This window comes from Crinia signifera, chromosome 12, assembly GCF_055691185.1.
Source record: "Crinia signifera chromosome 12, ASM5569118v1, whole genome shotgun sequence".
Lineage (NCBI taxonomy): Eukaryota > Metazoa > Chordata > Amphibia > Anura > Myobatrachidae > Crinia > Crinia signifera.
The window spans coordinates 38,738,886-38,765,918 of record NC_139228.1 but is presented as its reverse complement, the minus strand read 5'-3'; the positions used below and the strand labels follow the sequence as shown (position 1 = coordinate 38,765,918).

The 27,033-nt window shown below is 45.7% G+C and overlaps 1 protein-coding gene across 2 annotated transcripts in view; it reads left to right on the top strand.

Moving 5' to 3' along the window:
* The window catches only part of STARD9 (StAR related lipid transfer domain containing 9), a 151,962-nt gene that overhangs the window by 42,795 nt on the left and 82,134 nt on the right, over positions 1-27,033 (top strand). For both annotated transcript variants that reach the window (XM_083167246.1, XM_083167245.1), the window contains exon 3: positions 1,838-1,954. In XM_083167246.1, the coding sequence (XP_083023372.1) occupies positions 1,838-1,954 (117 nt within the window). The remainder of the gene's footprint in view (positions 1-1,837; positions 1,955-27,033) is intronic.

Below are 27,033 nucleotides of genomic sequence, written 5' to 3'. Positions count from 1 at the left end.
ATTCTAGATAGATAGATCTGTGTGCCAAACTATGTAATAAATAAGTCTTACATCCAAATAGAAACGATTACAGTTACAGTCACACTCATGGATGTTGCTTTCTCAATCTCCCTAAAAAACTTCAAAAAATAGGCAAGGCTGATTCTCTTCTAATTGTACACAGATCAGTCCTCTCATTCCAGGCTGTTCTTTCTGCAAATAGACAGCCTTCTGGAAACCCTAGACCACAGGTTCTCAAACATGGTCCTCAGGACCCCACACAGTGGTGCATGTTTTCTAGGTCTACACACAGAATCACAAGTGAAACAATTAATTCTATCTGGATATTTTTTCAAATGTGTCAGTGAGTAATGAATGCACCTGCGTACCAAGAAAGAAAAACGACAATACCCCTACTGCGTACTCTGGAGCAGCCACATGAACAAGGCAAAGAAAGGTCACCCAACCTTTGGCAATAATGACTACAAAACTAAATTGTTCACCTGTCACACCGCGCTCACAACCTAAAAATCTACAAGTAGATCCAATAAAGAGTATAATAATGATTCCGTATCTTATTTTCTCCTCCGTATCTTATTTTCTCCTCAATGATCAGGTATACAAAAAAGAAGAGAAGATACCTTATATAGGGCCTTATTCGAGTTCACTCTTTCAGATAAAATCCTTCTTAGATGGACAAAACCATGTGCACTGCAGGTGGGGCAGATGTAACTTGTGCAGATCTAATTAGATTTGGGTGGGGTTTTACTTCAAAGTGAGATCTATATTGCAGTGTTAAAATAAAGCAGCCAGTATTTACCCTGCAAAGAATCACCAAAAAATCACCAAATCTATTTCTATCTGCACATGTTACATCTGCCCCCCTGCAGTTCACATGGTTTTGTCCATCTAAGAAGGATTTTGTCAGAAAGAGTGAACTCGAATAAGGCCCATAGTGTAGTAGGTTCGCACAAAATTAGAAGACCCTTCTGGTGAGGTCCTATGTGTTTCAAAGGAGTTCTGTGGCATACCATACTCACACATAGGTGATGTACATTCCTCATATAAAGGTATCTTTTACAATTGTAGGTGATGGCGTGTTTTCCTCACAAAAAGGTATCTTTATCCTTAATGTATCCGTATTCACCAGGAAGCACCAATCAGTGTGAGAAAAAAGAAATTAGGGCGTACCCCACTTACGAATTGCACTGCAACACCACCATAAATGTAGTGGTTTATTTATAGGCCACCAGACCCCAAAATTGTTCAGTAAATATGTGTCCGTGTGGCCAAAAAAGGAAGTAGGAATAGGTACTTTTCTTGATACTTCTTGAAAATGCCCGGTAGAGATGGAAAAACATTTAACTTTTTTGAGGACTGACACCCCTGATCATGAATTGGACCATAGGGGCGGGCTCAGTGACTGATAGGATCCTAATTTTCTCCACCACACAGGGTGTCTGATGAAGACCTGTTAAGGTTCAAACGCGTTGGTGGAGAGAAATCGTATAAAGTGTTGGAACAAGAAAATGACTCTTTATATGATCTACTTGTACATTGTTAGATTGTGAGCACCTGTATACCAGCTAGGTGATCTGGAAAATGTGAACTGTGAATGGGTCCTGAGAACCACTGGACTAGATTAATTTATTATTATGCTATGTCTGTTGTATACTGTTGCATGCCCACAGATGTCACCATCTTGGCTAAGAAATCATGCAAACAAACACCACAAAAACAAACAAACAAACAAGGGTTTTCCATTTATTTATGCTTCATACAGAATAGAATACAAGCCATGTGGTATGATTCAGAAAGCAGTAATACATTCCTCTCACTGTGTGTTTTCTGTTCTCAGCTGGACTATAAATCAGATGGCTGTGGAGACACCAGAGAGAAGCTGATAGAGTTTGGCTTTGATTACTGCTATTGGTCTGTAGATCCTGAAGAACCAAAATATGCGTCTCAGGAAGTGGTAAGTAACGACAAGCTTATGGACATCACCTGTTGTAGAATGACAATATTCTTGCCTATATGTGGCCAGTCCATGTGATTGTCTTGTATTATACACTATGGACAAAAACGTGAAATCTGTTTTTCCAGTTTTAATTGAACAGTGTGCAGTGTAGTTTCTCAATTTACTTCAATATTAAAGGATAGAACAAATAAACAATTGGAGATTTAAACAAATCCACAGAATCATTATGTTTAACCAGATTTAATGTGAACTTTTGACTCTTCAAAGTAGCCACCTCTGCAGATATAACTGCTGAATACAATCGCAGCAATCTTTCTACAGCGGAAATCTAATATTGTTCTAGAAGTACTTGCCAGCCCTGTTGCAGACGTTCCCACAAATGTGTTATGCTGGCCACACATCAGAAAGATATCGTTCCAACCAGCCAACTTTTGGCTGGTTGGAATGATAATCTTTCTAGTGTGTGGGAGCAAACGATTATCAGCCGTTTGCTCCCACACAGGCAAAAACGCTGATAAACGGCCCAAAACGGTCGTTCCAACTAGCTGGGAAAAATCAAACCTGTTTGATTTTTCCCAGCTAATCGTTCTGGTGTGTGGGCAAAGTTCCCCCAACTGCCCGATAAGTAGGTGGACACTGACCAGCAGTGTCCGCCTACTACACCTTCTTCCCTGCCAGCAGCTCCGGTGAGCTGATGACAGCGTCCCCTGCTCCTTCCTAACCACCAACAGCGACACAAAAGCCACATTCCCCCTGCAATCACAGACCCCCGAATCGTGCTGTAGTAGGTCTCGTCTGCTTGTCTGCTTGTCCCCATTACCGGCAAAACTGCAGTCTCCACGCACCCATCACATAGACCAGCACCCCCGCAATTACCGGCACCAAGGTGTGCTGTAGCCGCCAGGTCCACGCACCATGCCCACATAGCCGCCTTCAGCCGGGTCCCGGAGAGCCTGCTCCTGCTTTGTCCTTGCCACTGCTGTCTGTCCAGCCACCGGGTCCCTTCAGCCGCGGTGTCCAGGATGCCCTGCACCTCCTCTGCTGTCACCGTGTCCTCATCACCCACCAGCCTGTCTCCCGCAACCCCCGCGGGAAGTAGGTAAGGGAGACAGCTCACTGCTGCAGACCCCCGTAACCCCTGTGACCAGTACACCCCACCAACTATGCTCCCTGTCACCCCAGCCACCTACCTATGCACTTCCCTGCCCCTGCACTCCCTGTGATGTCCCCTGTTTATATATATATATATATATATATATATATATATATATACATATATACACACATACACACACATATATATATATATATACACACACACACACACACACACACACACACACACACACACACACATATATATATTATATATATATACTATATACAGTACACACACACATATATATATATATATATATATGTGTGTACTGTATATAGTATATATATATATATATATATATATATATATATATATATATATACACACACACAAATAAGGTGGCACTAGTCAGATCAAAAAAAACGCTTAAATTGGTGTTAAGAAAACATGCATTACTTTGTGGTCATATCGAAATTTCATGGCCATTCAGGCCATTTCTACAGGATAGCAGCATGAGAGTGCAATGTGCTAGGTGCACAAAAGCACATGGACAACTTTAAAGTTTAAATCCAATGACCATTTGCAGAGGGCAAAAAGGTGAAATCAAAAGTCAGGCAGAGTTTTTAGATAAGCAGAAGGTTGGCAGGATGTGTGACCTCACTCCTGGTGTAATTTATTCATGATTGATAGATAAATAGATGGATAAATAACATAGATAGATAAGATACTATGCGTAGGGTGGTTCTGCATTTTAAAAATTGATCTGTGCAGGAAAAATTGCTCTGCATGGAAGATGTTACTTTGTATACAAGAGACATTTATGCAGAGCAATTTTTGCCATGCAGAGACAATGCTCTGCATATTTATTTATTTATTTATTTATTTATTTATTTATTTATTAACAGTTTGTTAAATAGCGCAGCATATAAGCTGCTTCTCTGTATAAAAATACAAATATTGCTCTGCAAATAACATAATATGTTCTGCATAAAAGTTACTCCCATTGTCCCTCAGTTTCATAGGTGGCAGTAGATGGGGGAGATCGCCAGCTGTCCCAATACCCATAGGAGAAGTACCCTGCCTTCCCTTGCCATTCAACCACCCACCGCCAGCCAATAGGACAGCTGGGGCAGCCCATTGCTTCTGCCTGGCTTTTGCACTGTTTCAGTGCTGCCGCGCCGGACCATGAAATGAAATTTCAGGGGGTAATGGACGGTCGTACAGCTGAGACACAGCCGTGAAGCATATAGATTCATATGCATGCCCGGCTGTGTCTTGGCAGCGCAACCGTCCATTACCCCAAGGAATTTCATTTTTACCCCATTTGGGGTAATCTACCCCGGTTCCCCCAACCACTGATCTAGCAAAACAAAAAAAGAACCACAGTTGGTGTATTTTTATTTTAGGGGTACATGAGTTGACCCAGGAGGGCACAGGGGCGAATTCTATTTCTATTTCATTGTTTGGGGAGATAGATTACACACACACATATATATATATTTATATATATACTTGTGTAGCTCTACGGCGCCACTAGATCGCATGTGATATTGCATGCAATCTACTATCCATTTCATTACCCCACTATCCACTAGGGCGTGGAGTTGATTTTATATAGTGTGGCGAGCGGACACGGAATGAATTCCACGGAATTGCATGCAAACGGCATGCAATATCGTGAGTCACTGTGAAACAACACAAGTAGTGTCATCCACGCTTGCCACACTATATAAAATCAACTCCACACCCTTGTGGACAGTGGGGTAATGAAATGGATAGTAGATCGCAGGCGATATAGCATGCGATCTAGTGGTGCCGTGAAACTACACAAGTACCTATATATATGTAATTTTAAAAGTTACCACTCAGAAGGGATAAAATGAACAATATCTATTAAAAAGTCATGTAATGTGTATGGGGATTATGTTGCAACACTGAGGCAGATTGATACAAATTATCTGCATTTAATAAATTCAACTGATACATGTAACTTTTACTAGACTGCCTGGTGTGTGAGGCAGATAATTTCATTTACTTTCACTTCTCACTTGGAATTAAGCCATTTTTAAACTAAATAATAGTAATAAAAAAAAAAAAAAACATAAGTAGGCCAAACCTGTCCACCTACTTCTGTGACATCAGAAGTTGGACAGAAGTTGGCTGAACTAAAAAAAAAAAAAAAAAAAAGTGTACTGGTTGGAAGAAAAGTTGGTTAGATGTGTGGGGAACTGTTTTAGTTGGACTGTCAAGTTGGTTGGTTGGAGGTTTGAAGGGTTTTAAAAAAGTTGGTCAGAAGTTGGTCTGATGTGTGGCCAGCATTACACATGTCGGGTGGTTTAATTACTATTCTGTCAGTCCACCCCCAAACCAGCTCAATGGTGTTTAATCTGGACACTGTGCCTTGGTCTGCAGCAGTGGTTCTCAACCTCGGTCCTCAGCACCCCTCCAACAGGGCACGGTTTCCAGGTCTCCTTAGAGAATCACAGCTGACCTAATTAGTTCCACCTGTGATCTTTTTAAATGTGTCAGTGAATAATGAGTTCAGCTGTGCACCTGCTGGGTGACCTGGAAAACGTGCACTGTTGGGGGGTCCTGAGGACTTGAGTTTGAGAACCACTGGCCTGCAGCCTACTGCCATGTTCTTTTTCTGAAATCCAGTTCTTATATAGCATGTGTAGGAGTGTATTCGGTCATTATCTTGCTGAGGGATGAACATGACCAACTTGTCGAAGACAAGAGGCTGTTTCTTGGCACGGCTAAATGCTGTGGTAGCCGTTTTAGTGCTGGGTGCCAGTCACCCCGATCAAGCAAAATATTCCAAGACCATCGTGTTTCCTCCTCCATGATTACCAATTTAACAGTATTACAGGAGTTTAGTGATTTAATAAGATTCCTGCCTTATATTAGCCTGAAACCTAAAACATGGGGGTCGTGATATTGAAATAATTTTCTTTCTAAATTTAGGCTTCAATATGCCAGCTTCAATCAAGCTTAAATTGGGATTGTATATATTGCTGTTGCTATTTTATCTCAATCATCCACTGTACGTACCCGCAGTCTGATCTGTACGTACCCGCAGTCGTTCGATAATCAAACGTATTGCCAATTTGGACAGTAGCAATTAACTCTGAATCGGGCCCTCAGATCTCTACGTCTGCCCATACAGATGTCACTGCTCTTATAAATGGTGGAAATAGTTGCCCCTGGGGGCACCTAGTCACTGCCGCAACGTCTATGCATACGGCATTACAGCAATACTAAGAGCGACTACGTAGAACATAGAATTTGATGGCAGATCAGAACCATTTTGCCCATCTAGTCTGGATCTTCTGCATTCAGCATGTCGATTAAGATTACCTTATGTTATCTTATGGTGTAATATATCACTGACCTTGACATGCGCAGTTGTTACAAGATAGTGAGCACCTCTTGATCATATGGGATTGTACACCATGTCCGTTTTACAAGTTTACATGATTTATACTACAGTATGTAGTGGCATGGCGTAGTTATTCTACTGCTGGAACGAGTCATTCCTTAAGTAGCAGAGTCATGGTGGATTCTCAACACTGAAGTCCTCTGTATGACAGTTCGTTGGTTGTCCCCATATGGTCAACATGGAAAAGGTAGACCTGTGATAAGGTCAACAGCTACAAATGTCAACTCAAGCAACATGACCTGGAAATGCTCAGCATCATTTTTGGGGGGATTTTTGGGTGTCATTTACCATTTTAAGGCACAAGTAATCTCAATTAGTGCTTCAGGAAAGGCACCTAGCCCATCTTCACTTGGCACAGGTAGTCCACGTGGTTGGCGAAGGGTGAAGAAGCTACATATAGTCAACTGGTTTTTTTTACAGTTTTATTTATGTTGATCATTTGAAGCTGTGGCCCTTTGCATGTCATCCTATTGACCATGTTGACATTTTGATCATGTCCTAATACAGTGATGGCTAACCTTGACACTCCAGCTGTTGTTGAACTACACATCCCAGCATGCCCTGCTACAGTTTTGCTATTTGGCCATGCCAAAACTGGTGCCGGGCATGCTGGGATGTGCAGTTCAACAACAGCTGGAGTGTCAAGGTTAGCCATCGCTGTCCTAATACATGTCAACCATATGGACTCAACCTAATTAGAATCAACCTATCTTCTGGGTACCGAAAACCTTTAGGTTCCTTTCACCAACCTCCATCTTTTTTTTTCAAACCGTTAAAACCTAAAATGAAAGTAGCTCTTTTTGAAAATACTAAAGGTCCATACACACTGGGCGACTATGCCCAGTGTGTATGGACATCGATGATCGCATTCATCGCTGGGGGGGGGATAGCTGCTCAGTGCATACACACTGAGCGGCTTTCCCCCTGCCCGGTGCCGACGGGGGGGGGGGGGCTTTCCATAGTACAGTGCTATGCAAAGCCGTCCTCAAAGCCGCGCATCTGCTGATAATACCAGCAGATGATTGGCTTTCCCTGCGATAATGCTGGAGCACGCAGCAACACTCATCGCTGTGGCATACATACTGGGCGGCTTTAAGCTGAAAGCTGCTCAAACATGCTGTTATGAGTGGCTTACAGCTCAAAGTCGCCCAGGGTGTATGGGCCTTTAGAATAATAATATAATCACAATTTCATATATATTGAAATGTGTTCATTTGTTAACATGTATTTATATAGCGCCAGCATACAGCACAGATCTTTATATGTGGTAACAAACACAGTAACAATGCAAGACCGGCTATTTACAGATAGATTATGAGGTAAAACAGCCGGATTATTTTACTGGAACTGAAGCTATGTGAAATACAGTTGTCATCATGGGAATGAACATGCAGGATTATTTTGATAGGTACTTTCCTTTCTTCCCAAAAACGGCAGGTGAGTCTGTCTATAATGTGGGCCGATGTCAGGTGCATGGCCATGACCGGTCTTATTTACTATAAAGAAACCTATGGGCAGTGGTTGTGCCTCCTCAGCAACCCCGGGGCCCCATAGTGCTGCGGATACTCTAACCGCCTTGAGTCCTGTTGGAGAAAGTGTGCTATATAAATTAAACTTGCTTACTTACCTGTTCAGCCCCCTCTCTTTTTCCCTGTTAGTGAGACAGGCAACATGGCTTCCATCAGTAGAACTCCTCCTGTATGGGTCAACTTGTATGTTAGGTTGTTAGTTTGTCATTTGATGAATGTGCCTATCGTCCTAACAATTGCAGGGATTTTGCACAGATTTGAGAGCTGTTCCGGGACGTACGTTTATTTACAGCACACTCTTCGTGCCAGAGCTTTGTTTTTCACCCATGTTGTCTGTTTACTTATGGATACAGTCACCTCTATCCATATTTGTAGAATTGCAATACAGATTACAAAGGGTAATTTGGCTGATAACACAGTGTAAAGGAACAAGGCAAGCTGGGACTTGTAGGACATTCTGCTTTGCGGCTCTACTCAACTGTCCGAGTACAGTCCGGTCAGCTGAGGGATTGCTAAGTGTTTGCTTTGGTACATGAGAAGAGACAAGCAGAAACCATTCATTATTGGGTAAACATGGATAACAAATGGACACAATAGACAATGATAGTAAGCTTATGTTACAGTACATTCTACAACTTGTAGACGTTTCTTGAATTCAAACATCACTCATTTTGCTGTGTCTTGACATTGGCTTTGCTTAAGGTTCGAAGGTATAGTTGCCAGAGCATTGTTTATGTCCAAACTGAACCATATTTTGTTGTTGTGCCACATTGTAGCTTCAAACTGAGGTGGATACGTGTCATCTTTTGCTGGACAATTCTCCTCATGATCCATAACACCTATATGGGAGGACAGGAACTGCGCTTGGTAAAAGATAGGACCAGGTCACCATGTTTAACTTTTAGAAGAGGCTTGGAGGAATTTTTTTTTGCAAGGTTGTTCACTCGGTGGGAACCAAAGACCAGGAGGATTATGGAGGAATTGCAGAGTACGATGCGGAGACTTACTATGACTAGTAAAAATATATAGCGGTTAGTGAAGAGGGCGTGGGTGGTAGGAGGTATTTGGGTAGCCGTATACCTAACGGAGTGTATACAAAGCTCAAAGTGCAGAAATATTACAAACTCGCCTATACAGCTTTTCTGCACTCTGTAAATGGTCTGAATTTCACAGTCATAACATCACTATCTTGGCCTAGAAAGAGCAGTTATTTGTACATTTCTATGTGCTTTGCTGAAGGAGGGTAGTTCTTAATGCTTCAATGTAGATCTTATTCTGTGTAGGCCCATAGAGGTATCCTATTCATGGCAGTAATCTACTGCATGGCAAAAAAATCAGCTTTTAAACATTTTTGGACCGATGATCATAATCAAGCTATCCAATTATAGCTCATGGGATCCAGGATAAGTTTACAGACACGTGTTATCCCAGAAAAAATGCAGAAACCTAGAATTTGATAACCACTCGGCAACCATCTAAACTGACCCTTTATCTCTAGGGGCTGGTTATAGCCGATTTTGCTTTTGTTTGGTTACTCCCATCAGCATTATAAATGTGGTTGCTGTGACTGTCCAGCCTGTGGGTGCTTTGCTCACAACTCAGAAAAAAAAGGGGTGTGGTATCACAAAAAATTGGAGTGACCGCACAATAGTAACCTCAGTTCAAATTATGGCACATCACATAACACACATAGTGATCCATATTGGGATTCAGTATTAAATCCCGGCGGTCGGGATCCCGGCGCCGGAATCCCGACCGCCGAAATCCCGTCAAGGGGGGGATGTGGATCGCCCCCCCCTTGCGGGCTCGCTGCGCTCGCCACTAATTTATTCTCCCTCCGGGGCTGTCGTGGACACCCACGGGGGGAGAAAGTGTCGGGATTTCGGCGATCGGGATTTCGGCGTCGGGATTTACACTGCATCCCCCATATTCAGATTACACCTCCCGCAGTGACCCATGTTCACAATATAGCACATGCAGTGACATTACAACTCACGTAGTGACCCTTATTTACATTATAAAACATAGAAGTGTCCCTTAGACACATAGTAATAGCTGGTGTAGTGTAATTATACACATATTAATTCCCAAACCCCCACACACACACCCCGGGCAGCCCTTGCAGCCGCGCAACAATATCAAAGGACAGATCTCCCCAGCAGCTCCATGTGAGGAACCTAGGGAGGGAGATGGTAGCGGACTGGAATGGTTCCACCTCCAATTTGAACTGATGGAAAGCCGTTCCACCCCACCCTCTTTAACCCCTAATTGTAGCTAGTGTAGTATGAAAGCTAACTGCTATGGGTCTCATCTACGTTTTAGTGCAAGTCAAGAAGCTTCTCAGATGTAGCAGTGTGCGTCCATCGCACTTATAGTTGATTTTCATGTATGACTGACATGCTTTTTCAGAAGTGGTTGATTTTTTTTTTTTTTTTCAAAATTGCTTCCTTCTATTCGAAGGACTACTAACTGTCTTCTTTCAGCACAGTGTGAGTCAAACATGTATGGTCCTGCATACATGTTTGACTCATACATTTTTAGAGGGGCATTTGAAAATGTGCACAGTCTCTGTTACTCTGTACTCTTTGGTGAAGTTCTAAGGCAGGGGTGGCCAACCGGTCAGAGGTAAAAAACCGAAAAATATCGGTAGTCAAGCTAAAGAGCCGACATCATGCGCGCGCCGAAGGCGCATGCGCCCAAAAAAATATTCCTCCAATAGTGCAGTGCCATATATACATATGCCCCCAATAGTGCCAGATACACATATGCCCCCCACGGTGCCAGGTATGCACCACACGGTGCCGGGTATGCCCCCACAGTGCCAAAAAGCTGGTATGCCCCCACAGTGCAAATTTCCCATCAGCAGCACTTGCTGTTGTTGTTGCTTCCGCCAGGCGGGGAGAGGACAGTCTGGTGTCCCCCTGCAGTCCTGTCATGTCACAGATGGGAGGCGAGCACAGCACACCGCTCATCTCCTTCCCCCTCACTTCCCTGTGACTGGACCGCCCACCAATCAAAGCTCACTGGCCGACTCCTGATTGGCTGCTGGCCCACAAGCTCTGATTGGCGGACGGCCCAGTCACAAGGATGCACAGTAAGGGGTAGAAGAGATGCGCGATGCGCGCTCTCCTCCCTTCAGAAGGAGAAGGGATTCAGGGAACCGGCAGTAGGGGTGACTTGGACAGACGGTGGGCGGCGGGCAGCAGTGGGAGCAGGAGCTGCACTTTACAAGGGGGAGAGCCACATGAGGCTCAAGAGACACAGGTTGGCCACCACTGTTCTAAGGCATCATTCTTGACTATTGTCCAGGAGACTCCTGAGAGAGTAGGCAAGCTTCCTATATTTGCTCATTTCCCTGGTGAAATGGGTAAATTGCAGCATTGGGCAGTTGGGTGCAGAACCAAGATGATGCAATTCATCACAGAGTTACCCTTGCACCTCACCACCTTAACCTGCCCTATGTGAATATACCAGAGAGCATTAGATGCATATTACAGTATGCTCCAGGGAAGCACTGAAAAGACACTTCTATTCTTTGAGTGCTAAGTGAATTTCTCAAAATAGGTGTGAAAATTGCCAAGCAAACATTTTTCTTCATCGTAATGACCAGTAATGTTTACCTTCTATAGGAAATATAATCTTTTTTTTTTTTACACAACAAGCGACGCTTGTTTTTTTTAGCGGATATTTTGCACCTCTCACATATATGTTGCCACTCAAAGGGTTAAGAGAAGACAACATACCAGACTTTGTCTGTTTTGAACAGCGTTTGTTTGTCAGTGACTGTGCACAAAACTCTAGCGTAGTATGCATCGGGAATGGTTGGTGCTTTTTAAATAAAGGATGAAGATGATAATAATTATAACAATATGATGCAAAGGCAGTATTACATTGCAGAGTAATCATCAAACATAAGTATCTAGAAAACAACAAAAGAGGTTTCCCATTCAGACAGTATTTACCCTGCATGCAACAAAAATATATTTGCACCCATGTAATGCAACATGTTTTCTCCAGGTGGAAGGTTATGCACTTTTTTTGCTTTGAACAGAAATCATAGAAGATCAGAATCGCATGTTAAAATTATTTTTATGTTTTGAGGTGTTAATGGAACTAAATAACCCGATTTGTGTCCTTTCCTAATTTCCAGCTTCCATTTCTCATAGCTGTAATACATAATGCTGTGATTGTACCCAGCACTCCTACGTCCTGTCTGTATTACACCATTATGTGTAGCACACAATGACTTTCTCTATTTCACATACAAATGACGCATGTGTCGCCAATGAAATCTGCTGGGTCCCTCTGACTATGGGATCCTTTCTAGAGGACATTAGCATAAAGACTTGTTCTTCCTTATGAATATTGATTGTCATCTTAATTTATGGATGAGATTGAATATATGTTTAGCAAACATCTTTTGTTGGTGACCAAGGGTCTAATTCAGACTTTATCGCTGCTTTGCTAAATTACAGAGCCCTGTGATCAGGGAAACGGCACCCTACCAGCAGGGCCGCCAAGAGAAATCCTGGGCCCTGGTACAACAACTTTGTGGGGCCCCCACAGACGGAGCTCCCCGCACACTCTGCGGACCCTAGTTACGCCACTGCCTCCAAGGTGGATGCAATGACCAAAATTTACACCGTAATGTCTATTACACATGTCACACATCCATTACATATTATACCACATGCCATAATGCTCATTACATGTTATGCCACACACCGTAATGCTCATTGCATATTATGCCACCAAATAAAAAAACCTGTGTGTCCAGACCAGGGCCCCCCTGACAGGCACGGGCCCGGGTAAACTGTACCTGCTCCCCTCCCCTCTCGGCACCCCTGCCTACCAGATCAAATCCCACCTATAGAAACAGTTGGCTCAGGACTGGATCGGACGTCACACGCCTTCTCTCAAACGTCTAGGCACATCAATGTTTTCACTGACACCGGCAATGGAGTGTTACCACTCACAAATGCCGTCTTTCTGTCAATCACCTTGCATATGGCCATCCAGGGGTTAAAGGGGGCCGGAACAGGCTGGAACTGAGTTCCGGCAGTTGCAATTGAAGGCGGAACTCAGTTTCGCCTCCTTCTGCAGCCATCCACAATGCCTGGCTGCATTTCCCCCGGCTGGCCTGTCACCATCACATTGCACCCTTTAAAAAATTCTAAATAATAGTACATATGTGCTGTGTGGTTTTGGGGCCGGGGTGTTTACTTCCTGGGAGGGAGGGATGAAGATGCAGGTACAGTCAAGCCTCTAGTGAGGCGTCAGAAAACAATGGAGGCGGAGCCACTGCCCAGAAGAAGTTGCTTTGTGGAGGGATCAAGGAGCTGCCTGCCTATGCGCACATTCTGCCCCAAGCCTGCCTCGTACCCCTACGCTGCCTGAACCCTCTCCATACAAAAGGAGGAGGTGCCGCTGCGCTGCCCGGAGCTGCTCAGAATAGGAGGTGCAGGTGGCACTGCCTGATGCTGCCCAACGATGCCTGGAGCCTCTTGTGGAGAAGGTGCTGCTGTGCTACCAGGAGCCTGCCTGGAGATATTCAATATAGAAGGAGGTGCGCTGTTCTGGTCAGAGCCTGCCTGGAGAAGCTCCGTATCATGGAGGGAGGTACCTTCACCTACCGCATACCTTCACATTCCCATATGGCAACCGCACCAGGCTTTCCTCAGTTTCGCAATTGGGAACAAGCATTTTCAGTTCCAAGCCTTACCTTTCGGCCTGTCCATGTGTCCATCTGTCCAAGTGATGACAGAAATGATGTCCTTGCTAAGGGCTCAAGGGGTAAATGTTATTCCATAGCTGGATGATCTGCTGATAAAGAGGACCTGTTGAGAGCGGATATCACCGCAGGTACTGTCAGGTGATATGCAGGTACTGTCTTCACACAGGTGGATTTTGAACCTGCAAAAGTCCTCACTGACCCCATCCAGGCGTCTCCAGTTCTTGGGGATGATTCTGGATACAGTGGAACAGAAAGTGTTCCTGTTGGAGGAAAAAACAGTAGCCATTCATTCGAGGCGCTCCAGTTCGGGAGGTTCCACTCCCGGTCTTTCCAGTTGGACCTTTTGGCCAAATGGTCGGGATCCCACCTGCAGATGCACAGGCGGATATGTCTGTCAGCCCAGGCAAGGCTGTCCTTACAATGGGGGCTTTGCCCACTAAACCTCTTGGCGTGCAGTTGTTCCAGTGACCTGCACCATAACCTGTATTCTACATATAGTAACCAGCGTGTGAGCTGTAGGATGCCCCGCTACTTTCAAGTACCGTTCCATCGAAACCAGTGAGTACGGCGGTACCTCATCTGGCTTTCCAAAAAACCACCCCACTGGTTATGCAACTGAGCTGTTCAGAGTTTTTAAGGCATCCACTGGTGTTTACAGTTACTCTGATACATCATATACCAGAAATACAGATGGAGCGGGTCCCAGCTTTGCAGGGGATGGCGAAAGATTCGCCATCCCCCGCCAGCCATCGTAAGGGGACGCGCGCGCATGAGATGCGCGCGCGTCCCCTTTACAACGGGGCTCCCCACGGGACCCCGCCGCCTCGCTGACGGTCGCCCCGGGTCCCCGCCGCCTTGCCGCACCCCCCCTAACCCTGTCCGTCTCCCTGAAGCGGAGACGGACAGGGTTCCTGTCCCCCCGCCGATGGGAAACTGAGACGAGCGTTCGTGTGAGACGCACGCGCGTCTCAGTCAGATGGAGAGCCTGTCCGCCGGCGATCGCCAGCGGACAGATTCTGCCGATCCCTGCGCAATAATGAGAGGCGCTCCATCTGTAGCTCACATCTTTTGTAGTGTAACCTGTTTTCATTGTAATTCTCTATATGCCTCTGTTAGAAGGTACATCTACGTTTAGGATAGACGGCAGGAAGTTTATAGAGCTATTTAGTATAATTTATATTTATCTGCTCCTTTAATTAGTGACTGTATAATTACATTAGAAGGAAGAATGAATTGATAGAATACCATTACACAGGAATTATGAACTCATTCAGTAAGTATTAGCGCTGTGACTATGCTGCATAGCTGCGCAGCATTTCCTGTGTACAGTACTTTTTATTATTATACAGTACGTATGTGGCAGAGCATAAAAATGTTCACACACCGCTTGGAGGCCAAACTACAGATGCCAAGCTCCATCAGCTAAATATTGTGCCATTGGTCACTCATCAATAAAGCTTGGTACACATATATACAACTGTCGGGCCGTTCTTCCGTTCTGGGTCGGACGGCCGTTCAATTGTATAGGTGTGTACGCTGTCCCGTACGAGCGATAAACGGCAAAAAACTGTCTTGACCGTCCATACTCGGTCGGTCGATGGTTCTTTGCAGTTTAATTTTCATCCGACAGGACGGCCTCATATCGGAACAAAAGTGCAGTGTGTACGCACGTTCAATCGATATGCTGCCGTCCTTGCGACTATACTGCCAAAGCTGGAACGCCCATGTGGGCGTTCCATAGCTACATAATCTCTCCTACAGATATAGTTACAATATAATAAGTACATTGCATTCAGAACGCACACATGAATAAATCATGTGTGGAGGTGACAGGGTTAATGTAGTTCACGGAGCCGCGGCTCCGCTGCTCATGATATATCAGGCTGTCACAACATAAAGGAATTTGAGAGGCACAAGCAGACCGACAATAGCCCTTAAAATGAAGGATAATACAAGGCACAGTTGCTAATATTTCAATATGCATTACATAATGTGACACACACGGAGCACCAAACTTCTATAAAGCCGGGTATGCGAGTATAGTCAGTTTGCGGTAGTCACCCTGTAGTCGCATACCCGGCTTTATAGCAGTTTGGCAGGGTGACTACCGCAAACTGACTAGTCACATACCCGGCTTTATAGAAATAATGAACTACAATAGTTACACTATAATAAGTACATAGATTCCATTCATGAAGTTGTAATGGCTGGACGAACATGCATATTAGATGTAAATGTGTAGCAGCAAATGATATCAGAAATAAAAAGGGGAGATTTATGAGGTGAATATACTGAACACAGTTTATTTAATCAGTAATAGTGCAATGTTACAATATTGTCAAAACAAGTCTAGATGGCAACAATTGGAAGCAACACATGTAACAATGTTGGATAAAAGGGTATGTGCACATATAATGTCTGAAAATGGTGAAGAGCAGCCAGATGTGGTGTGGAGCCCCTGGCCAGGGGTCTGTTGGCCGGCTGATCGTAGGGGATGGACAGTAGTGGTGTGGGAGGAGTCAGGTGGCATACCTGAATTCCCACAAAGTTCGGGGGGCAATATTGGGAATGCTTTGCAAATTGGCCAGCATCGCAATCCCCCATTAAAATATATGCGGAGTGCTGGGGAAATGGAGGTTTCTCCCGATACCCGCTGTGTGCGGCCCCTCCGTCACATAGTGCTCGAGCCTGAGTACCGGAGACACAGGGTAGCTCGGGCATGAATGGCAGGCTGTAAGTGGTGGGAAGGCAGAGCGGTACCCGGGCAGCTTACACTATGGTTGCATCAGCCGGCATTCCTCTGTGTCCCTGCATCTGTGCTGCCTACTCCGCTCCCCTGTCGCTGCTCCACGACTATGGGAACCGGGGCAGCGGCGCTCTCACTGTGACATGAAGTCTGAGGTGACTGTGTCCCGACTGTATGGGCGCCTCACAGTGTAAGCTGCCCGGGTACCGCTCTGCCTTCCCACCGCTTACAGCCTTCCATTGATGCCCGAGCTACCCTGCGTCTCCAGTACCCAGGCCACCTCACCGCCACTGCCTGGAGCTGGGACCGGTCACTCACCGCATTCAACCAGGTCCCGGCTGGAACAACCCAGGAACAGCACCAGAAGAACAGTACCGGCAGGAGCTCGCTGAGCCTTGAGGACAGAGGTGCACTGCGGCAAACAGGAATTTAGATTAAATAAATATATATCTTGCTAACTGGAGCCTGGACATATATATATATATATATATATATATATATATATATATATATATATATATTTACAGAGCTACCGCAGTTAATGTGAATTTTCCTGACAACGTAGCAGCTGCTGGGGGTTTATTGGGGGAACTTAATCTAAATTCCTGTTAATGTGGCTATTACAAAACAATATGCATTACATAATGTGACACACACGGATCACCAAACTGCTATAAAGCCGGGTATGCGACTACAGGGTGACTACCGCAAACTGACTATACTCGCATACCCGGCTTTATAGCAGTTTGGCAGGGTGACTACCGCAAACTGACTAGTCGCATACCCGGCTTTATAGAAGTTTGGTGTAAAAAAATAGATGAAAAAAACTATTGTTTTTTCCTGTGGAACTGTGAGTCCCAGCAAGCCTTCCCCGCAAGCTGGGACTTGGAGAACCACAAGTCCCAGCCTGCGGGGCATTAAAGGGCCCACTGGGTCTTGTAGTTCCACAGTAAAAAAAATAGTTAAATAAATACACACTGCCACTTTAAAAAAATAAAAGTTTAATACATACATTACACAAACACACTGATACTTACCTATCTTGATCCCGTATGTAGGTCCCAGGGTCCGGTCCGGTGGCTTGGTTCCGGGGCTGGTCCGGGTCTGGGGCTCCAGGGCTGAAGAGTCCGGGGTCCTGGATCCGTAGTAATCCAAAGGGGTACCTGGGGAAGGAAATCCTACTCACCTGTCCTCTGGCGTCCACCCCGGCATCTTCACTTCAAGAAGTGCTGCTCCCGGCTGCTGGTACCTGCTCTGCTCCGCTGTATATTAGAGACGCAGAGATCCTTCTTTCTCGGCGTCTCTGCTCAAAATGATTTCTGGCCAATCAGGAGCCGAGAAAGTCGGGTACCACTGCAGCCGGGAGCAGCGCGTCTTGAAGTGAAGATGCCGGGGTGGACGCCAGAGGACAGGTGAGTAGGATTTGCTTCCCCAGGTACCCCTTTGGATTACTACGGATCCAGGACCCCGGACTCTTCAGCCCTGGAGCCTTGGACCCGGACCAGCCCCGGAACCAAGCCACCGGACCGGACCCTGGGACCTACCGACGGGCTCAAGATAGGTAAGTATCAGTGTGTTTGTGTAATGTATGTATTAAACTTTTATTTTTCTAAAGTGTCAGTGTGTATTTATTTAACTATTTTTTTTCTGTGGAACTACAAGTGCCAGCGGGCCCTTTAATGCCCCGCATGCTGGGACTTGTGGTTCTCCAAGTCCCAGCATGCGGGGGAGGCTTGCTGGGACTCATAGTTCCACAGGAAAAAACAATAGTTTTTATTCTATTTTTTTTACACAATGATCAGCCCGGTGGCCACCGCACAGGGCCACCGGGGACAGCACCAGGCTTCAGCCTGGTTAGGTAAGTCCTGGAGGGGGGGGACCCCTTTATTGGGGGGGGGGGGGTCCCCACTTCCCCAGGACCCCTGGCCAGGCTGACCGGTCAAAGGGCTGAATGCTTTGGCCGCGGGACCTTATATAATAAGTGTCCCCCGGCTGTGGCATTACCCTGCTGGCTGGTTTGGCCTGGGGCTGGTTCTTAAAATACGGGGAACCCCTGGTCATTTTGTCCCCCCGTATTTTGGGAACCAGCCCCGGACCTGGAGCCTGGGGCTGGTTTTAAAAAATCAGCGAAGCCCTATTTGTCGGGTTTCCTGATTATTTTTTTTTAATACCAGCCCTGGCTGTTTCAGCCTGGTGCTGGTTACGGCTGTGGGGGGGACCCCACGCCGTTTTTTTTTGTTTTTTTAGTCACCCTGCCAGAGATGCTGCAGCTATGGAACGCCCACATGGGCGTTCCAGCTTTGGCAGTATAGTCGCAAGGACGGCAGCATATCGGTTGAACGTGCGTACACAATGCACTTTTGTACCGATATGAGGCCTTCCTGTCGGATGAAAATTAAACAGCAAAGAACCGTCGACCGACCGAGTATGGACGGTCAAGACAGTTTTTTGCCATTTATCGCTCGTACGGGACAGCGTACACACATATACAATTGAACGGCTGTCCGACCCAGAACGAAAGAACGGCCCGACAATTGTATATATGTGTACTCTGCTTTAGTCACTCATGCCTACCTTTGATGGTGACTGACACAATCTCACTTTTGTAGCCAGCTTCCTTGTCCTGTATATGTATATAAAACAATTATTGTCATGGTACTCTTTACCTAGAAGGGCGCCCATCGCGACCATCGAATGCACTAAAAATCGGGTGCGACGCGATGCCCGCGATGGCCGCGATTTCCCATAGGGACCAATGTTAAAAATGAGATTGGACCCGATTTTAGTGTTCAATGCCTCAATGCCCATGATTTTTACATAGGAAACAATGTTAAATGGGCCACAGAGCCCTAATAGTCACCGTGAACTCTGAAATGGCCCCCACAATTGTTAACGCCACCCCACGATCAACGTGAACCCGAAGCGTGGCGAGCGCAGCGAGCCCGCGAGGGGCGGCGGTACGCGTCCTCCGACCTTTTCATGCCCTACTATCCACGTCGGGGTGGAGTTGAGAATAGAATAGTGTGGCGAGCGGACGCGGATACCTTCACAGTTATACGCGTCCCCTCGCGGGCTTCACAGGTGTCCGTGGCGAAAAGCGGACACCTGTGAAGCCCGCGAGGGGACGCGTTTACCTGTGAAGGTATCCGCGTCCCCTCGCCACGCTTCGGGCTCGGTGGCTCGCTGCGCTCGCCACACTATTCTATTCTCAACTCCACGCCGACGTGGATAGTAGGGCATGAAAAGGTCGGAGGACGCGTACCGCCGCCCCTCGCGGGCTCGCTGCGCTCGCCACGCTTCGGGTTCACGTTGATCGTGGGGTGGCGTTAACAATTGTGGGGGCCATTTAAGAGTTCACGGTGACTATTAAGGCTCTGTGGCCCATTTAACATTGATTCCTATGGCCAAATCGCGGGCATTGAGGCATTTAACATTAAAATCGCGGTCAATCACCGTTTTTAACATTGATCCCTATGGGAAAATCGCGGTCATCGCGGGCACCCGATTTTAATGTACCCGCGATTTACCCGCGATGCCCGTGATTTTTTACCCCCGACGCCCGCGATTCCAATCGCGGGCGCCCTTCTAGGTAAAGAGTACCATTGTCATTTCTACAACTAAAACTCCTTAAGAGACTGTAACAGTCAGTGACGCTACATGCAGGTTATATATAGGGGATTGGTGGAGGGTAGCTGTTACATGTGCTCACCAAAAGATGTCTGCACGGGGTGTGGCAATGTAGTGAATTCCTGATGGGCTTTCAGGTCCAGTACTCACGGACTCATGAGCTGCCCTTATGCATGCTGGGAAGTGCAGAATGGGGGCATTGGAGGGTGGATGGTCCAGTTTTGCTGGACCCCTCCTCACTGCACATGATTGCAGACTCCTTAGCTACATTTGAAAGTGTACAGTATGTAACAAAGTACATGAAATAAAATAGCATTCCCCATCACAGAATAAAATTACTGATTTTTTTTTTTTTACACCAAAAAAAAATCTTTATTTTAAAAGATCACATTCCAGTTCACCTTAAAAAGATGTTGAATACAAACTAGTGAATCATGGAGAAAGCAGTTCCCCATCCTAGCATTGAATACACTCTTGGCGAATCACAGTGAAAACCCAATTGAAATACACCAGCGAATTGCAGCGAGCATGAAACGGAGAACTGGCCGGCATTGAATAGGGTGAATCAGATTTTCAGTGAAAAAGATTCACCGCAAGGAGTGAAAACAGCCCGATTCGCCGAAAAAAACTGTGAATCTGGAGCATTGAATACTGCACAATGTGCTACTTTTATGTCTTTATGTAATGGGGCAGAGCGGTGTTATGTTACACAGAGCCGTCCGCTGGATATATAATTATATTCACGCTTAGATCTGTAATCAGCTGGACTCCGACAGGAAAAAGACTGGCAGAGATGATAGACAAAATGTAGTAGATAGACGGAAAGGAGCCAGTTTTCCAGAAAACAAAACAAAAACAAATACGGGACCTGACCAACAGCTCATTTTTAGTTTCTATTTAAATTCCCGTGGAACAAATACAGGGAAATCCTCTTGGGGAATATATTTTTACATGGCATTGTTTCTGCATTTCCTGCTTCAGGCTCAGACTTTCCGCTGTATAAGGGAAGTGTCAGACCAGCACGTGGCAGCTTTATACCCTGAGTGCTAATGTGGCAACAGAGGTCACCATAAAGCCCTTATCTCTGGCGTGTTATTGTACCAGGCCCTTCACACAAAGTGCATGGGATGTGTGAGTTTCCTTACTGAAGACTTATTCTGTTGTGCTAGTACCCCTTGGCTAATTGCTTTGAACATATAGGGGGGTATTCAATCCTGGGTCACGACAGTCGGTCCATCCCGAAAGCTGTGACCCTGGTCCGTTTTCATTTTGCTTGACCGCATATCGGCAGGTGGGATTCAATATCCCACCTGCCGATCGGCAAAAGAGGGGCGTATCCATGGATTGTTGATATCCAGCCGTGATCGCGACAATCCACAGCCGCTCTTGGCAAAACGGGCCCGACAGCCTTTAAATGCTGTCGGGCAAGGCAGCATTGAATAGGCGCCCGCCGCTATTTTTTTTCCCCATCTGAAATAGCTGCAGGGATTTAATACCCCCATTACTTTCTTATTTTTAATTAATTTTCAGATTATTTATCCTTCAATGTCCTTTAGAAATGTCTTTCTAGTTAACTAATTAACCGATTGAACTAGGCCTAAGTTCCTATGTAATAGCACACGAGACTCAGGCATGGGCGTGATCCTAGCGAGTCTGCCCATATTTTAAAAGCGTCAATTTAAAATAAAAAGGAAAACCAGGTCTGTTTTTCATTTTAAAAGTATTTGCAGATTAGCTCCTGTGTCTGTATTGGTTATTAAATAAGTCCCATGCGAGAAACCCTTTTTATGGGTATTCACTCACAACTGCGAGATGAGCAATAAACCACAACTCTTCTCTCCTCCTGTCTATAATACAGCTTGCCTATTTTATACAGCTTGCCTCTTTTTGTTAACCTACCCTCTTGGAGAACCCATACTTATACTTATTGTCCATCCATACAGCAATCTGTTGGGTTAAAGGACGACTTAAACCAGACCAAACTAAACTTCAGCACTGGTGGATTCTAAAGGGAAAATTTACTAAAGCTTCCAAAAATGAAAAGAGGTTGTGTTGCCCATAGCATCCAGTCAGATTCGTTTATCGTTTTCTAGGATGCAAGAGATAATGATAAACAATCTGATTGGTTGCTATGGGCTATATCACGTCTTTTCATTTTTTTAAGCTTTAGTAAATTTACCCCAAACCTTCCTTGGAAACAGTGAACTGAAAATCAAAAGAAAATGCAGCCCCTGATTAGATGTGTTATATGGCAACGTTTCTGTTCTTATAGTATTGGATTTCATTTTTTTTTTGGGTCCATGTAGTTCTCCTGTTCTGACATATCGATTCTCCTGCCTTGCTAAAGGCAGTACAGCAATAACTCTGACGGCAGGAGTCAGCCAAATAAAGGGACCACAGCTATATTACATTAAATACAGCTCTGTATCTCAAGGGCCCCATACACTAGAACAATTTCATCTGTTTTCAATGCTTTGAATTTGAAAAGTGTCAAATTTTTTTGTGTTTTCCATCCGATCCGATGCGCAGTCCCGTGAGTGTCGGATAGGAGGCCCTAAATCGGTCGTACTGCACCAGTGATTTATCGGAATCGGATGGAAAAATTAGTGTTTTTTTGCACATGTGATATATCCCATGCAATATATCGCAGGAAGCTTGACTGATGTTTCCAGTCCCTCTAGCCCCCTAATCCAGCCATCAGATATATCTTATCAGAGGCGTAGGGAGGGCGGAGCCACCGGAGCTCATGCTCTGGGCGCCGATTGGTGGAATGGCGCCGCCGGCCCGCCCCCCCCTCCGCAAATGATCCCCTGCAAGTATCATACTAACTACACTAATGGCAGGCAGCGTGTGCCGGCGGCTGCCCTGCCCGGCGCTTAGCTGCTGGTCCTGTCACTCAACGTACTTACAGCCTGATGTCTGTTGCTGGACGCTGCTTGAGAGATCAGACAGGGCTGCAGGTCCGAGCACAGCACAGATCAAAGGCATGACGCTGGTGCAGGCTGCTTGTGTTCTCCGGGGCTGCAGACAGAGGATCAGAGGCTCACAGTCCCGGGGAAGCAGCTCGCGTCTGTCACTTCTCACCTGCCAGCTCCGACAGTCAGCGTCTCCCTCCTGAACTGTAAAGTATTATCTTTAACCTTTGACTTGTGCACACACATCAGCTGACCCCCGGTATTGCCACTGATGAGTGCATACAGATGGGAGGGAGGAGGGGGAGTGAGGGGAGGAAGCTACAAAGCTCTGTCCCTTAATTAAAGTAAGCATTCCCCCAAATACAGAAGTAAAGGCCCCCATACATTAGGCCGACTTGTCCTTAGGACAAGTCGGACCCAATTCTCCTGTGAGCCACCCGGCAGCTCCCCGGGAGGCTCACATAAAATTTGGCACTTGATGAGCCAGATTTTACATGTGATAAATCGCTTGCGATTTATCACATGTAAAACAAATGGGGAGCTGCAGGGCGGTGAGGAGCAGTGGGGCGGGCAGCGGCAGTAGTGGGGGCGGGCGGCGGCAGTAGTGGGGGCGGGCAGCAGCAGTAGTGCCTGGCCAGCATGCTGTGATCACAAATAGTAGCGCTGTCGCTGCGGGACGGGACGCACAGTGGCACGGGACCGCGCATCGGATCGGATCATATATCACACATCTGCGATTTTGGGGCGATTTCATCCGGTTATCGGCCCAAAGTGCCGAAATCGGATGAAATCGTCCCAAAATCGTATAGTGTATGGGGGCCTTAAGAGACACAGGATAATGTGGTGGTGTTATCATCACTAGGCTGCCTAGACGTTACAGTGTCTTATATAGCACAGCAGATTCCGTTACAGTGTCTTATATAGCGCAGCAGATTCCGTTACAGCGTCTTATATAGCGCAGCAGATTCCGTTACAGTGTCTTATATAGTGCAGCAGATTCCGTTACAGTGTCTTATATAGCGCAGCAGATTGCGTTACAGCGTCTTATATAGCGCAGCAGATTCCGTTAGTGTCTTATATAGCGCAGCAGATTCCTTTACAGCGTCTTATATAGCGCAGCAGATTCCGTTACAGCGTCTTATATAGCGCAGCAGATTCCGTTACAGCGTCTTATATAGCGCAGCAGATTCCGTTACAGCGTCTTATATAGCGCAGCAGATTCCGTTACAGCGTCTTATATAGCGCAGCAGATTCCATTACAGCATCTTATATAGCGCAGCAGATTCCGTTACAGCGTCTTATATATAGTGCAGCAGATTCCGTTAGTGTCTTATATATTTCAAATGTAACATGCCAACACATGTTAGCCACGCCCCCAATTCATTACCGGGAGGAGGGGGGCGAAATATGCCCTTGCTCCGGGCACCATGGCACCTAGCTACACCGCTGTATCTTATTGTACAGTTGTATACCATAAGATCTATCTCATGCGCTTTATCTTGGCTTGATCAATCGCATGAGATATATTTTATGGAAAAATGTCACCAAAGTACAAAATCGTCTGGAATCACTCCCGGGAAGGTCCAGGGGGTGTTCAAGGGAAAGTAGGCTCAGACATATCATTGTAGTGCAGGGGTCCCTTCACTTTAGCCCCTCCCCCTTACTTCTGACTAATCGTTATCATCTTAATTCTTAATCTATGAATTATAGGATCACTTTCAGTTATGTTGCACACAATGCCGTTTGTGGCTGTTTAACCCCTTCACGACATTTGACGTATATATACGTCATGGCCGGGAAGTACTTCCCGACACATGACGTATATATACGTCATGACTTTAAACTGTCACTGCGTCTCGAGACGCAGTGACAGAGGGACGATGTCTGCTGTCCCTGACAGCAGACATGTCCCTGCATGCCCAGGGGGGGCTGCGATGTCGCCCCCCCCGTCGGCGATCGCTGTGATTGGCTGTTCAGTGTGAACAGCCATTCACAGCGTTTTCCTGTGTTACCAGCGAATCAGACGCTTGGTAACACAGGTGTCAATCATCGCCGGGCGTCAGGGGGCATGAGGGGGTCATCGGTGACGATGACACCTCACCCCACCCGCCCCCAAGGCTGTGATTGGTCCGTGGGACCCACGGACCAATCACAGCCAAGGCGCGACATTTAAACTAACGGTGACTGCGCTGCAGACGCCATTCCGGTCTGGAATAGCGTGCAGAGCGGTCACCGTGCCTATCTGCCGTGATACTGACCTGATCCTTGCTAATACTTACCTGATCCTTGCAAATACCTTACCTGATCACTTGATCACTGCTTGTAGCGTGCTGGACGCTTCCTGGATCTGACTACCTGAGACTTCCTGCTGCTGCTGCTGCAGTGTGATAGAGAGATAGAGAGAGAGAGATAGAGAGAGATAGAGAGATAGTGACAGAGAGAGCTATATTGTGTGTCTGCTACCCCCCCTTTTTGGGGGTGCAGGGGTTTTTTATATATAAATAACTGTCACTGCTGCTGCTGCAGTGTCATAGTGATAGATAGTGATAGATAGTGAGAGATAGTGAGAGATAGTGATAGATAGTGAGAGATAGTGAGAGATAGAGAGATTTGTGTCTGCTACCCCCCCCTTTTTGGGGGTGCAGTTTTTTTTTTTATATATATAACTGTCAGTGCTGCTGCTGCAGTGTCATAGTGATAGATAGTGATAGATAGTGATAGATAGTGAGAGATAGAGAGATAGAGAGAGATAGTGACATAGAGTGATAGAGAGTGTATATTTTGTGTCTGCTACCCCCCCTTTTTGGGGGTGCAGGTTTTTTTATACATATAACTGTCAGTGCTGCTGCTGCAGTGTGATAGATAGTGATAGATAGTGATAGATAGTGATAGATAGTGATAGATAGTGAGAGATAGAGAGAGATAGAGAGAGATAGTGACAGAGAGTGATAGAGAGTGTATATTTTGTGTCTGCTACCCCCGCCTTTTGTGCTGATCACTATATCTGAGGTGATCAGCAACTTTTTGGGGGCGCAGAGGTTTTTTTTTTTTTATATATACCTGTCAGTTGCTGCCAGTTGCACCAAAGGTTGTGCACCTGCTGCCCCTCACTGGTAATCAGTGTCGCATCACTGATCACCTTTTTTTTTTTTTTTGTGGGTGCTGTGTGGTCTTTTTTTAATTTTTTTTTTACACACATTGTGATTTTGTGGGTGTCCTGTGGCCACTGTGCGCTGATCAGTGACGTACATCACTGATCAGCTTTTTCGGCACAGGGTTGATCTATTTTTTTTTTTTTATCAAATTCCTGTTGCCTTTGAGCGCTGTTCAGTGATGGACGTTACTGACCAACATCTGTGCTCAATTTTTGGCACAGGACCTTTTTTTTTGTTTTTTTAACCCCTTCAATTTTTTTTTTTTTTAACCCCTTCAATTTTTTTTTTTTTTAACCCCTTCAATTTTTTTTTTGTTGTATAAAGTATTTTTTTTTCTGCACTACATACACACTACACGCTACATACCCCCCGGGTTGAAATAAAGTTTGTACCCCCCCCTACACTATACACGTGTTGAAACATTTCACTACCAGTAACACAAAAATAAAAATGTCATCCCAAATGTCATCCCAAATGTCATCCCAGTCATCCAGAAGAATGTATTCAGTGGAGGAGGCATATGCCATGCTTGCTTCTGATTCTGACACAGCCAGTGAGGCAAGCGGGGAATTTGAAGGATTCGTCTTAAGCTCCTCTTCCTCCTCTGGTGATGAGGGACCCCCTCAAAGACGCCCCCGTAGAGCAGCTGAGACCCCCCCCCAATAATTGATCTCGTATGGACCCCACCACCAGACAATTTTGAGCCCCAGGTTCCTGAGTTTTTGGCCATCCCAGGAATCCAATTTGATTCCACAGGTCTCAGAGAAATTGACTTTTTCAAATTATTTTTCTCTGATGATTTTATAAATTTAATGGTGGACCAAACTAATTT